At 47.5% G+C, this 14,596-nt stretch overlaps 1 protein-coding gene across 1 annotated transcript in view; it reads left to right on the top strand.

Annotated features, from left to right (window-relative positions):
- Positions 1–14,596, top strand: part of LOC120063363 (netrin receptor UNC5D-like) — a 280,363-nt gene that overhangs the window by 167,050 nt on the left and 98,717 nt on the right. The window contains exon 2 of the mRNA XM_039013708.1: positions 11,681–11,896. Coding sequence (XP_038869636.1) covers positions 11,681–11,896 — 216 coding nt within the window. The remainder of the gene's footprint in view (positions 1–11,680; positions 11,897–14,596) is intronic.

Here is a 14,596-nt window from a genome sequence, read left to right as displayed (position 1 = left end):
ATTAAATAAGCTTTTAATTTGACACGTCAAATAACACAGTTCTATTATAGAATGTTGTGTGTTCTGAATTTGCACGTGCAAGCCAAGCGCCACCACTACTATCAACAGCACTGTCAAAGCTGTACAAAAAAAGTCTGCAAACAAGAAAACACCGGCAACGAACGATGTGTTTACAATACCGCAGTGGTAATAAAGCATTATTTGTTTGACCGCAACTTCTGGGGTAGCTAGCTAGCTTTAGCTTAGTACCTTTTTATTTATTTAAGCTTTATTTAACTACCTAGCTAGCACCAATACAACCAGCCTGAAAACAATGACCAGTAGAAACTGCAGTCATTTTCATTATTCTTAGCAATGATTTAGGAATCCTTGTGAGTAAGTATTAGCTAGGTAGCCACTTGTTGTTCGCCTATGGAAATTGAACTTCAGTTCATGAAAATAAATAGCTAGCCAGTTATATAGCTAGCCAGTTATAAATAGCTAGCCAGTTATAAATAGCTAGCCCTGTTTCCCAAAGCTAACGTTATAAGCAGCCAGCTAGCTTTATCTGGCTTGTGAGGCTAAACCGGACCGGGTTATGTGTTGTGAAGCTAGCCACAATAAGGATTAGTCACAATAGTGGAATTTGCGGATTGCCTTCAGAAAAAAAGTACCTCTGAAAGGGATGCAGAAGGTTAGAATTTTTGGAATCATGCCATATTTATACTAGATCATGTTAAACAAGGTGGGAATGTGAAGCAACGAAATGGGCTATCAGTCTACTCGGTGACACCCACAAAACACAACTGTGAAGAGTTTATGCAAATATTAGCATTGCAGCTCTTATCGCGGGACTGTGACTGTGTGAAATCACCTCCCCAGTCAGCCTATTGTGTGTATTGACATTCATATTGCACTGTACAGCTTTACCTAAGGACTGGGGATCAATTAAATGGGGTATCAGTCTACACAATACCCAAGATATTTTTTCCAAAAAGTGACGAAAGCTCGTGTTCAACGATGAACAGGGGTATGTTGCAATCCACAATAAGATGTGACATTATGGAATTGGTGATAGCTTTTTACTGTGGATGGTTTGTGTTGTACAGTTGCACAGAGCATATCTCTATGAATTGGGAGATGTGTGGCTGCTGAGGGTCACAGGTGATCGTCTTCCTCTTCTGGTATTCATCAAAGCTATAAAATACTTATACAATTTAGTAAATTGCTTTATATGATGGAGATTATCAAATTTTCATCTCACCATTTTTTGTTGAATTCATGAATGAGCACAACGTTTAGGAAACTGATATAAATCAGTAGGTAATTGTCTGAATTTACAATCTTTTTTATGTTGTAGTAGTAGGCCTACATAGGGATGTTAAACAAAACAACAATCTAAATGTGCTGTCCACTTTGGACACATGGTAAGGGGAGCCATTGCAAGCTATCTAGCTAACGTTACAAGCAAAAATTAAAGCAGGAAGCACCAGTGACTCGGTCTATAAAAAAGTGGTCAGATGAAGCAGATGCTAAACTACAGGACTGTTTTGCTATCACAGACTGGAACATGTCCCGGTATTCTTCTGATGACATTGAGGAATACACCACATCAGTCACTGGCTCTATCAATAAGTGCATTGAGGACGTCGTCCCCACAGTGACTGTACGTACATACCCCAACCAGAAGCCATGGATTACAGGCAACATTCACACTGAGCTAAAGGGTAGAGCTGCCGCTTTCAAGGTGCGGGACTAACCCGGAAGCTTACAAGAAATCCCGCTATGCCCTGCGACGAACCATCAAACAGGCAAAGCGTCAATGCAGGGCTAAGATTGAATAATACTACACCGGCTCAGACGCTCGTCGGATGTGATAGGGCTTGCAAACTATTACAGACTACAAAGGTAAGCACAGCCGCGAGCTGCCCAGTGACACGAGCCTACCAGACGAGCTAAATCATTTCTATGCTCGCTTCGAGGCAAGAAACACTCAGGCATGCATGAGAGCATCAGCTGTTCCGGACGACTGTGTGATCACGCTCTCCGTAGCCGACGTGAGTAAGACCTTTAAACAGGTCAACATACACAAGGCTGCGGGGCCAGACGGATTACCAGGACGTGTGCTCCGGGCATGTGCTGACCAACTGGCAGGTGTCTTCACTGACATTTTCAACATGTCCCTGATTGAGTCTGTAATACCAACATGTTTCAAGCAGGCCACCATAGTCCCTGTGCCCAAGAACACTAAGGCAACCTGCCTAAATGACTACAGACCCGTAGCACTCACATCCGTAGCCGTGAAGTGCTTTGAAAGGCTGGTCATGGCTCACATCAATACCATTATCCCAGAAACCCTAGACCCACTCCAATTTGCATACCGCCCAAACAGATCCACAGATGATGCAATCTCTATTGCACTCCACACTGCCCTTTCCCACCTGGACAAATGGAACACCTATGTGAGAATGCTATTCATTGACTACAGCTCAGCGTTCAACACCACAGTACCCTCAAAGCTCATCACTAAGCTAAGAATCCTGGGACGAAACACCTCCCTTTGCAACTGGATCCTGGACATCCTGACGGGCCGCCCCCAGGTGGTGAGGGTAGGTAGCAACACATCTGCCACTCTGATCCTCAACACTGGAGCTTCCCAGGGTGCGTGCTCAGTCCCCTCCTGTACTCCCTGTTCACCCACGACTGCATGGCCAGGCACGACTCCAACACCATCATTAAGTTTGCAGATGACACAACAGTGGTAGGCCTGATCACCGACAACGACGAGACAGCCTATAGGGAGGAGGTCAGAGACCTGGCCGGGTGGTGCGAGAATAACAACCTATCCCTCAACGTAACCAAGACTAAGGAGATGATTATGGACTACAGGAAAAGGAGCACCGAGCACGCCCCCATTCTCATCGACGGGGCTGTAGTGGAGCAGGTTGAGAGCTTCAAGTTCCTTGGTGTCCACATCAACAACAAACTAGAATGGTCCAAACACACCAAGACAGTCGTGAAGAGGGCACGACAAAGCCTATTCCCCCTCAGGAAACTAAAAATATTTTGCATGGGTCCTGAGATCCTCAAAAGGTTTTACAGCTGCAGCATCCTGACCGGTTGCATCACTGCATGGTACGGCAATTGCTCGGCCTCCGACCGCAAGTCACTTCAGAGGGTAATGCGTACGGCTCAGTACATCACTGGGGCAAAGCTGCCTGCCATCCAGGACCTCTACACTAGGCGGCGCCTAAGGAAGGCCCTAAAAATTGTCAAAGACCCCAGCCACCCCAGTCATAGACTGTTCTCTCTGCTACCGCATGGCAAGCGGTACCGGAGTGCCAAGTCTAGGACAAAAAGGCTTCTCAACAGTTTTTACCCCCAAGCCATAAGACTCCTGAACAGGTAACCAAGTGGTTACCCGGACTATATGCATTGTGTTCCCCCCCCCCCCCAACCCCTCTTTTACGCTGCTGCTACTCTCTGTTTATCTTATATGCATAGTCACTTTAACTATACGTTCATGTACATACTACCTCAATTGGCCCGACCAACCAGTGCTCCCGCACATTGGCTAACCGGGCTATCTGCATTGTGTCCCACCACCCGCCAACCCTTCTTTTTACGCTACTGCTACTCTGTTCATCATATATGCATAGTCACTTTAACCATACCTACATGTACATACTACCTCAATAAGCCTGACTAACCGGTGTCTGTATTTAGCCTTGCTAAACAATCTTCATTGTGTCCCACCACCCGCCAACCCTTCTTTTTACGCTACTGCTACTCTGTTCATCATATATGCATAGTCACTTTAACCATACCTACATGTACATACTACCTCAATAAGCCTGACTAACCGGTGTCTGTATTTAGCCTTGCTAAAAATTGCTTATTTTCAAGTGTCTTTTTACTGTTGTTTTATTTCTTTACTTACACACACACACACCTTTTTTTCGCACTATTGGTTGTAGCCTGTAAGTAAGCATTTCACTGTAAGGTCTACACCTGTTGTATTCGGCGCACGTGACAAATAAACGTTGATTTGATTTGAGTAAGTTCCATAACATTACCTCATGTTAGCTAGCTAGCTCACACAGCAATAATTCAATTCTTACCTCTCTTTATGGGACTTCATATGTCTGACAAAGTTTGAGGTTTTTGCAATTTCATCAATGATTTTGGACCCACATGTTTTACAAGCTGCCGCCATTTTTTCCCCCACCACCACATAGTCTTTGAAACCGAATGCAACGATTTTTGGGAACCGATCCAGATGATGCCATGATGATTACAGACTCAGTCAATGTCTCTTTCAATTGACAAATTAGCGTCAGAGATACTATATATAATGATGAGATAGTCTCCTCCCTTGACATTGGAAGTTGTTGTCCCGAAGGCGGGAAGGCAGGCGGTCTGCTTATCATTCTGCTTATCGCTCTGCATGTCACTGTATTCACATGCGGACAGATTTTGACAGGAGTGGACCCTCTCGCTTCGCCTCTTTTTCTCTGCTAGCGTTGACAGATAGTTTGAGTGACATCGAGAAATGTCCAATTAGAGTCGAGTGTTTGCCCACTCCCACCCACTGGGTGCGCGTAGAGAGGTCTGTGGAGCTTGGTTGTCTAATATCAGAAGGTGATGGGAGAGGAGGTTAGAGAATGAGAGGAGTGTGATGCCTTTTAGGGATGGGGAAATCTAAACAAGTCTCCCGGGTCTTTTCGAGTCGTCGAAGTTGAGTGGCAACATTTGAGTCCACATCTCTGTAAAAGGGGGATTCTTTATACACTTGTCAATGGTGGATGAAAAGGATTATGATAGTTTTGCCATAACTCACCATTCCGAAAAATGACCTGCAAACTAATCTGAGGAGTGAAGGTAGGCTTGGTTTGACACAACCACAGACCGAGTAGTTCATTCATACTAGAAAGAGTTTAACTGAGGAAGACTACCCTCTATGAGGACACAGCTTGCAGTATCCATAGACACAACATGTATTTACTTCACAACTTGTTGTGATACATGGATAAAGAGATAAAAGGCTGTGGGGGGATATCACAAGAGTGAATTTGGGGATTTTCCACTCATGTTCTGTGTAAAAATAGTTAAAGATTTCGTCACATTGTGTTCTCGTTTTTGATGCTAGAAAAAAATGGCTGCCTGAAAAGGAGAAAAGCAAAGGCTTGTAACATAGAAATTAACAATCTGTCTGGAATCTATTTTACAGAGGATGTGTCACGTTCCTGACCTATTGTTCCTTTTTCCTTTTATTTATTTAGTTGGTCAGGGCGTGAGTTGGGGTGGGTTGTCTGTGTGTTTTTCTATGTTGGGGTTTTGTGTTCGGCCTGGTATGATTCTCAATCAGAGGCAGCTGTAGATCGTTTGTCCCTGATTGAGAATCATACTAAGGCAGCCGGGGTTTCACGTGTGTTTTGTGGGTGGTTGTATCGCGTGTCTGTGTTATCACCACACGGGACTGTTTGCGGTTTGTCACGTTTGTTGTTTTTGTATGTTAAGTGTTCAGTCTGTTTTCATTAAACAATCATGGACACTAACCACTCTGCATATTGGTCTGATCCTTCTCGCCTCTCCTCCTCGTCCGAGGAGGAGGATTACGACGATCGTTACAGAACCACCCACCAATCTAGGACCAAGCGGAGTGGAGAAGGGAGGCGACAGCAGTGGGAAAAAACCCAGGACTCCTGGACTTGGGAGGAGATCCTGGACGGCAAAGGACCCTGGGCTCAGCCAGGGGAATATCGCCGTCCCAAGGCGGAGCTGGAGGCAGCGAAGGCAGAGAGGCGCTGGTATGAGGAGGCAGCGCGGCGACGCGGTTGGGAGCCCGAGAGTCAGACCCAAAAATTTCTTGGGGGGGGCACACGAGGAGAGTGGCAAAGCCGGGTAGGATACCTGAGCCAACTCCCCGTGCTTACCGTGGAGTGAGAGGGCGTCGTACTGGTCAGACACCGTGTTATGCGGTAAAGCGCACGGTGTCCCCAGTACGCGTGCTTAGCCCAGTGCGGGCTATTCCACCTCGCCGCACTGGTAGGGCTAAGTTGGGCATCGAGCCGGATGTCATGAAGCCGGCCCAACGCATCTGGCCTCCAGTGCGTCTCCTCGGGCCGGCATACATGGCACCAGCCTTACGAATGGTGTCCCCGGTTCGCCAGCATAGCCCAGTGCGGGCTATTCCACCTCGCCGCACTGGCAGGGCTACGGGGACCATTCAACCTGGTAAGGTTGGGCAGGCTCGGTGCTCAAGAGCGCGCGTCCCCCTTCACGGTCCGGTATACCCGGTGCCACCTCCACGTACCAGTCCACCGGTGGCAGCCCCCCGCACCAGGCTGTCTCTCCGGGTTCTCTCTCCAGCTGCTCCCACCTGTCCAGCGCTGTCAGAGCCTTCCTTCTCTCCAGCGCAGCCAGTGTCTGAGCTGTCTGCCTGCCCAGCGCTGTATGAACTGTCTGCCTGCACAGCACCGTCAGAGCTGTCCGTCTGTTATGAGCCGTCCAGCCAGGACCAGCCAGAGCCGTCCAGCCAGGACCAGCCAGAGCCGTCCAGCCAGGACCAGCCAGAGCCGTCCAGCCAGGACCAGCCAGAGCCGTCCAGCCAGGACCAGCCAGAGCCGTCCAGCCAGGACCAGCCAGAGCCGTCCAGCCAGGAGCTGCCAGAGCCGTCCAGCCAGGAGCTGCCAGAGCCGTCCAGCCAGGAGCTGCCAGAGCCAGCCAGCCAGGAGCTGCCTGAGCCAGCCAGCCAGGAGCTGCCTGAGCCAGCCAGTCAGGAGCCGCCTGAGCCAGCCAGTCAGGAGCCGCCTGAGCCAGCCAGTCAGGAGCCGCCTGAGCCAGCCAGCCAGGATCCGCCTGAGCCAGCCAGCCAGGATCCGCCTGAGCCAGCCAGCCAGGATCCGCCAGAGCCAGCCAGCCAGGATCCGCCAGAGCCAGCCAGCCAGGATCCGCCAGAGCCAGCCAGCCAGGATCCGCCCCTCATTCCTGTGTTGCCCCTCAGTCCGGTGTTGCCCCTCATTCCGGTGCTGCCCCTTAATCTAATGGGGGTTATATGGAGGGTGGTCATTTTGAGGAGGCTACGAAAGCGGGTAGTGACTAATGTGGGGTGGGGACCACGACCAGCGCCAGAGCCGCCACCGTGGACAGACGCCCACCCAGACCCTCCCCTAGACTTTATGCTGGTGCGCCCGGAGTTCGCACCTTAAGGGGGGGGTTATGTCACGTTCCTGACCTATTGTTCCTTTTTCCTTTTATTTATTTAGTTGGTCAGGGCGTGAGTTGGGGTGGGTTGTCTGTGTGTTTTTCTATGTTGGGGTTTTGTGTTCGGCCTGGTATGATTCTCAATCAGAGGCAGCTGTAGATCGTTTGTCCCTGATTGAGAATCATACTAAGGCAGCCGGGGTTTCACGTGTGTTTTGTGGGTGGTTGTATCGCGTGTCTGTGTTATCACCACACGGGACTGTTTGCGGTTTGTCACGTTTGTTGTTTTTGTATGTTAAGTGTTCAGTCTGTTTTCATTAAACAATCATGGACACTAACCACTCTGCATATTGGTCTGATCCTTCTCGCCTCTCCTCCTCGTCCGAGGAGGAGGATTACGACGATCGTTACAGAACCACCCACCAATCTAGGACCAAGCGGAGTGGAGAAGGGAGGCGACAGCAGTGGGAAAAAACCCAGGACTCCTGGACTTGGGAGGAGATCCTGGACGGCAAAGGACCCTGGGCTCAGCCAGGGGAATATCGCCGTCCCAAGGCGGAGCTGGAGGCAGCGAAGGCAGAGAGGCGCTGGTATGAGGAGGCAGCGCGGCGACGCGGTTGGGAGCCCGAGAGTCAGACCCAAAAATTTCTTGGGGGGGGCACACGAGGAGAGTGGCAAAGCCGGGTAGGATACCTGAGCCAACTCCCCGTGCTTACCGTGGAGTGAGAGGGCGTCGTACTGGTCAGACACCGTGTTATGCGGTAAAGCGCACGGTGTCCCCAGTACGCGTGCTTAGCCCAGTGCGGGCTATTCCACCTCGCCGCACTGGTAGGGCTAAGTTGGGCATCGAGCCGGATGTCATGAAGCCGGCCCAACGCATCTGGCCTCCAGTGCGTCTCCTCGGGCCGGCATACATGGCACCAGCCTTACGAATGGTGTCCCCGGTTCGCCAGCATAGCCCAGTGCGGGCTATTCCACCTCGCCGCACTGGCAGGGCTACGGGGACCATTCAACCTGGTAAGGTTGGGCAGGCTCGGTGCTCAAGAGCGCGCGTCCCCCTTCACGGTCCGGTATACCCGGTGCCACCTCCACGTACCAGTCCACCGGTGGCAGCCCCCCGCACCAGGCTGTCTCTCCGGGTTCTCTCTCCAGCTGCTCCCACCTGTCCAGCGCTGTCAGAGCCTTCCTTCTCTCCAGCGCAGCCAGTGTCTGAGCTGTCTGCCTGCCCAGCGCTGTATGAACTGTCTGCCTGCACAGCACCGTCAGAGCTGTCCGTCTGTTATGAGCCGTCCAGCCAGGACCAGCCAGAGCCGTCCAGCCAGGACCAGCCAGAGCCGTCCAGCCAGGACCAGCCAGAGCCGTCCAGCCAGGACCAGCCAGAGCCGTCCAGCCAGGACCAGCCAGAGCCGTCCAGCCAGGACCAGCCAGAGCCGTCCAGCCAGGAGCTGCCAGAGCCGTCCAGCCAGGAGCTGCCAGAGCCGTCCAGCCAGGAGCTGCCAGAGCCAGCCAGCCAGGAGCTGCCTGAGCCAGCCAGCCAGGAGCTGCCTGAGCCAGCCAGTCAGGAGCCGCCTGAGCCAGCCAGTCAGGAGCCGCCTGAGCCAGCCAGTCAGGAGCCGCCTGAGCCAGCCAGCCAGGATCCGCCTGAGCCAGCCAGCCAGGATCCGCCAGAGCCAGCCAGCCAGGATCCGCCAGAGCCAGCCAGCCAGGATCCGCCAGAGCCAGCCAGCCAGGATCCGCCAGAGCCAGCCAGCCAGGATCCGCCCCTCATTCCTGTGTTGCCCCTCAGTCCGGTGTTGCCCCTCATTCCGGTGCTGCCCCTTAATCTAATGGGGGTTATATGGAGGGTGGTCATTTTGAGGAGGCTACGAAAGCGGGTAGTGACTAATGTGGGGTGGGGACCACGACCAGCGCCAGAGCCGCCACCGTGGACAGACGCCCACCCAGACCCTCCCCTAGACTTTATGCTGGTGCGCCCGGAGTTCGCACCTTAAGGGGGGGGTTATGTCACGTTCCTGACCTATTGTTCCTTTTTCCTTTTATTTATTTAGTTGGTCAGGGCGTGAGTTGGGGTGGGTTGTCTGTGTGTTTTTCTATGTTGGGGTTTTGTGTTCGGCCTGGTATGATTCTCAATCAGAGGCAGCTGTAGATCGTTTGTCCCTGATTGAGAATCATACTAAGGCAGCCGGGGTTTCACGTGTGTTTTGTGGGTGGTTGTATCGCGTGTCTGTGTTATCACCACACGGGACTGTTTGCGGTTTGTCACGTTTGTTGTTTTTGTATGTTAAGTGTTCAGTCTGTTTTCATTAAACAATCATGGACACTAACCACTCTGCATATTGGTCTGATCCTTCTCGCCTCTCCTCCTCGTCCGAGGAGGAGGATTACGACGATCGTTACAGGATGTGTCATTATTGGCCACCCTGTCTTTCAGGTTTGGAGTAAGGAATTAATTATACAGGTTGTATATCCCTTTCCCCCTCAAATCCACCTCCCGTAGCAGAAATAAAATAATTTAATCTTCTTCTGCTTGAAACAATTTTCAATTTGTCACTCAATGATTTGGGAAGATTACGAGTTAGTGTCTCTTTTCTGCTTGCCTGATTCTTTATGTCTCTGTCCGTCCTTCATACCTACATTGTCACTTGTTTTTTAAGGTCCTCTTCTAGGTCTGTTTAGGAAATCTATGGTCAAAAGCATTATGTATTTATGCATTGCGAAAATACATGCTTGGATTCATTCATGTACTCAACAACATAACAATGTGAAAGAAGACTGAAAAATATGAATAGTAAAAAAAAAAACAGCAGTGGAAGAAAAAAAAAAAAAAAGAAGCTTTTTGAACATGACAGAACGGAATAGAACAGAATAGTTACGTATTTGTTTTGCTGAGAGTTTACTCTTATACTTCAATGCATTAATTTCTTTGTCAAAACTAAGGCAACCTATACATTTGTATTTTTCCATTTATAAAATACCTATTTAGTGCTCAAGGCCTTTATGACTGCAGTCAATAACGACAGAATTGTCTTGGCAAACTGTGCGCGACAAATCGTGAGATTGTTGTCAAAATGACCTTGCAAAATCTCCAAAAGTCCAGGGTAATTTCTGAAAGTATGAACCCCAATCTGGCCTTATGTATTGAGTCCTGTACTCCAAAGTTTGGATGTGTGTTTACACTATAATCTGTTTTTTGGTGAGTGCACCATAGCGTTCATTGATTTGTCTGTTAGACATGACCACATTTGTGGGAGGTGGTGGTAGAAAGTGGGGCTGGGTGATTAGATTTCAGTGGACAAAATTGGATTTGATGGTGGGACATAATAGCTTTCATGGGCTTTTACAGTACAGCTCTGAATGGCTTAAACATATTGTCCTTGATGGGATTGAGGTTTAATTCTGGGATTTGCTCAGCGATGACGTCCTGTTCCTCCTTACTGTTCTGGGCCCAGGAGTAGAGGGCTGTCCTGAACTAGAGGCTTCACATGAAGAGTCCAGAACTTTGCCCAAAATGACGCCCTATTCCCTTTATAGTCCATAGGACCCTGGTCAAGAGTACTGCACTATAATGGGAATACTGTGAAGGGGATACAATACAGTGCCATTTGGGAATGCATTCAAGATCTGTCTTAAACTAAAATCCCATCTAATATTGTGTAGCCTTGTTGTTAGATCAATGATTCCCTCCCTCTCTATTAAATCTATGAGGTGCTCTATGGTAGAATGACAGTCAAACCTGTGCCAGCTGCTTTCTGAACTGACTTGAAGGAATAACCTGATATGAATTGTGCTAAAGTAGGGACATATTGGGCATTTTGGCATCTTCACAAAGACATTCTTCGCACAAAGAGGAGGGTTTGCTGCAGAGATAAGATGCAGTCAGGCTCAACAGTCACAGTACGGGTAATCAGTCCTCTCCCAATGCCTCTGCTTAGTGGTCTATTCTGATTACATTCATCGACAAATTGCTCTGAAAAGACTGATTTCGACTAGAGTGGAAGAGAATTGCTTAAATTGTTCTCCTTGTATTCTTCTTTTCTGACCATGTTAACTTGTGAAGAATGAGAAACATTGTCACTCCGCAGAGAATTACAGATTTTCAATATGAACATGGGGAGAATAGTGAATCCAAAGTATTGCCTCGGTATGTGAAAGATCAATTGTTCCTATAGACCCCAAGTTAACAGTGACACTTTTTTGCCTCTTTGAGAATTTTTTTTCCAGGCATCATTTAATTCTAGGACACATCATAGAAGAGTAGTTTGAATTACTTTCCTTAAGCTTTTCGCTAACATTTTGAGCTAAACATATCTATCAGCGCTGGGTTTTGTTTTGAATATCAGTCATGGTTACCCAGAAGAACACTGCATTGGTTGCTCTTTGAGGATTTAGGCTGCATATCCATAAAGCACCTTGTGACAACTGCTGATCTGAAAAAGGGTTAGTTAAATAAATGTATTGGTTAGTTCAATCAATCAATCTGTCTTTCTCTTTGCAGGAGCCACAGGTGACATCTTGCCAGACTCCCTACCGTCGGTGCCAGGTACCTTGCCTCACTTCATGAAGGAGCCAGAAGATGCCTACATCATCAAGAGCAACCCAATCAAGCTGCTCTGTCGGGCTGTGCCCGCCCTGCAGATCTTCTTCAAGTGTAATGGAGAATGGGTGCACCAGAATGAACATGTGTCCCGGGAGTACATGGATCAGAACACTGGTAAGAATCCATAGAGATCCTATAATCCAAGGGTATTCAAATCCTACCCTGGAGGTCTGGACTGGAGTACTGCTGGTAGTCTGTTACCTCAAAATTAATTGCACCTATTGTTTCCCATGTCTGAACCGGTCCCTGATTAGAAGGGAAGAATGAAAAAAAAGCAGTGGAACTGGCTTCTAGGTCCAGAGTTGAATTTGAGGGCTATAATCCCATAGATATGCTATTTTCTGTAGTTCTATGTAATGTAATATTTACTCTGTGTAAGATGCATCATTTCTATCGCCTCCCAGTCTAACTTCTGCATAGTGAGAGGGAATCTGGATTCACTGTGACCATGTGTGGGATCATGGGCTTGCAATCAGCACTGCATATTTGTTTGGGGAAACTAAATTATGACATTTTGTGATTAAGATAATCTTCGACTTGATACAGTAAGGTACATTTAGCTAACATATTGTTACTACAGATACTTTTCAGTCTATAGGCAGTTGTCTTTTTTTAAGTTTCCAAAGACAGTTAAAGTTAAGCAACAATTAGGCTGATATCCGAAAACATTTAATATATTTTTTACTACATAATTCTATCCGTCATCGAAACCTGAAAAAAACACTCCAACTTGCCCTCATAATGTCAACAGGTAATTTGTGAAGTTGTGTTGAAGTTATCATGTAGTGTGATATAAAGGAGATGGTATGTTCAGCCCAATTAAACCCCATCAGGCTGGTGTCAGAGAGGGACGTGCAGAACAGACTAGGCTGTGTCACAAATGGCACCCTATTTCCTATATAGTGCACTACTTTTGACCAGGGCCCATAGTGCACTATGTAGGGAATAGGGTGCAATTTTGAATGCAACCTATAGAGCAGGTTGTGTTGATTAGAAGCCTTCACTTTAGTTCTGTTTCCTGAAGGGCTTTCTGGGAGAACACAACTGATGTGACACCTCGTCTGGAATGTGCTCTGATTAGTGGCTTCTCAAAAGCGGAAGGAGTCTTTCTGGTATTCATGAAGGTCCCTCTGCAGGAAAGCCTGTTTAATTGCTTCTGGGAGTTCATTATTGTGTGATTGCTGTTCTGTGAAATTGTTGTGTGACTGATAATGGGGGAAATGAAAGTCAGAACTTTGATTCTTTTTGCTCTGTGTGAGTCAGAAAGTTCATGGGAAATGTATTAGGGAAAAGTTCACTGTTTTGGTTTTATGCTACGTCCAATGGTTGTTAGCAAGAGGCGGGCTAATTCATTTATTTCAGAGATCAGAAAGGAGCATTATCTAACAACAACAACAAGTGAAATGCCTGATGTTCTGTTTTAAGTGGTAGGAGGGCTGTGAGCAAAAAATATGGTTGAAGTCGGAAGTTTACATAAACCTTAGTCAAATACCTTTCAACTCAGTTTTTCACAATTCCTGACATTTTAATCCTAGTAGAAATTCCCTGTCTTAGGTCAGTTATGATCACCACTTTATTTTAAGCATGTAAAATGTCAGAATAATAGTAGAGAGAATGATTTATTTCAGTTTTTATTTCTTCATCACATTCCCAGTGGGTCAGACGTTAACATACTCAATTAGTATTTGGTAGCATTGCCTTTAAATTGTTTAGCTTGGGTCAAACGTTTCGTGTAGCCTTCCACAAGCTTCCCACAATAAGTTGGGTGAATCTTGGCCCATTCCTCATGACAGAGCTGGTGTAACTGAGTCAGGTTTGCAGGTCTCCTTGCTCACACACGCTTTTTCAGTTCTGCCCTCAACTTTTCTACAGGATTGAGGTCAGAGCTTTGTGGTGGCCACTCCAAATCCTTGACTTTGTTGTCCTTAAGCCATTTTGCCACAACTTTGAAAGAATGCTTGGGGTCATTTTCCATTTGGAAGACCCGTTTGCGACGAAGCTTTAACTTCCTGACTGATGTCTTGAGATGTTGCTTCAATATATCCACATCATTTTTCGTCCTCATGATGTCATCTATTTTGTGAAGTGGACCAGTCCCTCCTGCAGCAAAGCACCCCCACAACATGATGCTGCCACGCCCGTGCTTCACGGTTGGGATGGTGTTCTTCGGCTTGCAAGCCTCACCCTTTTTCTCCAAACATAACAATGGTCATTATGGCCAAACAGTTCTATTTTTGATTCATCAGACCAGAGGACATTTCTCCAAAAAGTACGATCTTTGTCCCCATGTGCAGTTGCAAACTGTAGTCTTTTTTATGGTGGTTTTGGTGCAGTGGCTTCTTCCTTGCTGAGTGGCCTTTCAGGTTATGTTGATATAGGACTCGTTTTACTGTGGATGTAGATACTTTTGTACCTGTTTCCTCCAGCATCTTCACAAGGTCCTTTGCTGTTGTTCTGGGATTTATTGCACTTTTCGCACCAAAGTATGTTCATCTATAGGAGACAGAACGCTTCTCCTTCCTGAGCAGTATGATGGCTGTGTGGTCCCATGGTGTTTATACTTGCTTATTAATATTGTACAGATGAACGTGGTACCTTCAGGCGTTTGGAAATTGCTCCCAAGGATGAACCAGACTTGTGAAGGTCTACAATTTTTTTCTCACGTCTTGGCTGATTTCTTTTGATTTTCCTATGATGTCAAGCAAAGAGGCACTGAGTTTGAAGGTAGGCCTTGAAATACATCCACAGGTACACCTCCAATTGACTTAGGCTAATTGACATCATTTATCAGAAGCTTCTAAAGCCATGACATCA

The sequence above is a fragment of the Salvelinus namaycush genome, chromosome 18, assembly GCF_016432855.1.
Source record: "Salvelinus namaycush isolate Seneca chromosome 18, SaNama_1.0, whole genome shotgun sequence".
NCBI lineage: Eukaryota > Metazoa > Chordata > Actinopteri > Salmoniformes > Salmonidae > Salvelinus > Salvelinus namaycush.
This window is presented reverse-complemented; position numbering and strand designations above follow the sequence as displayed.